General features: G+C 61.0%; 1 protein-coding gene across 1 annotated transcript in view; it reads left to right on the plus strand.

The window, feature by feature from the left end:
* Positions 1-300: 300 nt before the first annotated feature.
* ATP1B4 (ATPase, Na+/K+ transporting, beta 4 polypeptide) overlaps positions 301-608 on the plus strand; it is a 9,426-nt gene continuing 9,118 nt past the window's right edge. The window contains exon 1 of the mRNA XM_010191500.1: positions 301-363. Coding sequence (XP_010189802.1) covers positions 301-363 — 63 coding nt within the window. The remainder of the gene's footprint in view (positions 364-608) is intronic.

A 608-nucleotide genomic window follows, 5' to 3' on the forward strand; every position in this document is an offset into this window, starting at 1 on the left:
CACCCCTCTTAGCAGAGCAAGTTATTTTTTGCTCCACTCCCGAACGCTGAAGTCCTGCGGGGCAGGGAGGGAAAGCAGTGTGGTTCCCTGCAGACAGGCAAAGGTCTTGGCACAGCTGTGCTCACTCAGCCTTTTTGGGGGTACCATGGGGCTGGGGAGCTGTGCTGGGGAGGGGTCTGTGCCTGCAGGTCCCCGACAGCTGGGGTGACGTGGCATCCATGATGGGGCCAGTGCCGCTGGGCTCAGCCCTGGGCTTCTGCAGTGATAATGCTCACGTTTCTCTGCGTTTCCCACTCAGGGATGGACGGGAATGCCAGCGCTGGGGCCACAGAGGGCCAGCACAGGAGCCCCCATCAGAAGGTGGTGAGTGTTTTGGGGGCTGCTGGCCACCCTCTGAGCAGCGAGGCAAGGGCTTCTGCCAGGGACCTGCTTCGTGGCTGATAAATATAGCTCCTTTGCTTTAGGGAATGCTGCTTTGCCCCTTGGGCAAAGCGTAAGCTCTTTGTACAGAGAGGGGAAGGGGCAGCAAGGGGTCTGGCTGGTGGTCCTGGACAGCAAGGGGGGCTAGGAGGGACTGGGAGAGCTGGGCATGGGCCACCGTCTGCACA

Source organism: Mesitornis unicolor, unplaced genomic scaffold (genome assembly GCF_000695765.1).
Source record: "Mesitornis unicolor isolate BGI_N332 unplaced genomic scaffold, ASM69576v1 scaffold30569, whole genome shotgun sequence".
Taxonomy (NCBI): domain Eukaryota; kingdom Metazoa; phylum Chordata; class Aves; order Mesitornithiformes; family Mesitornithidae; genus Mesitornis; species Mesitornis unicolor.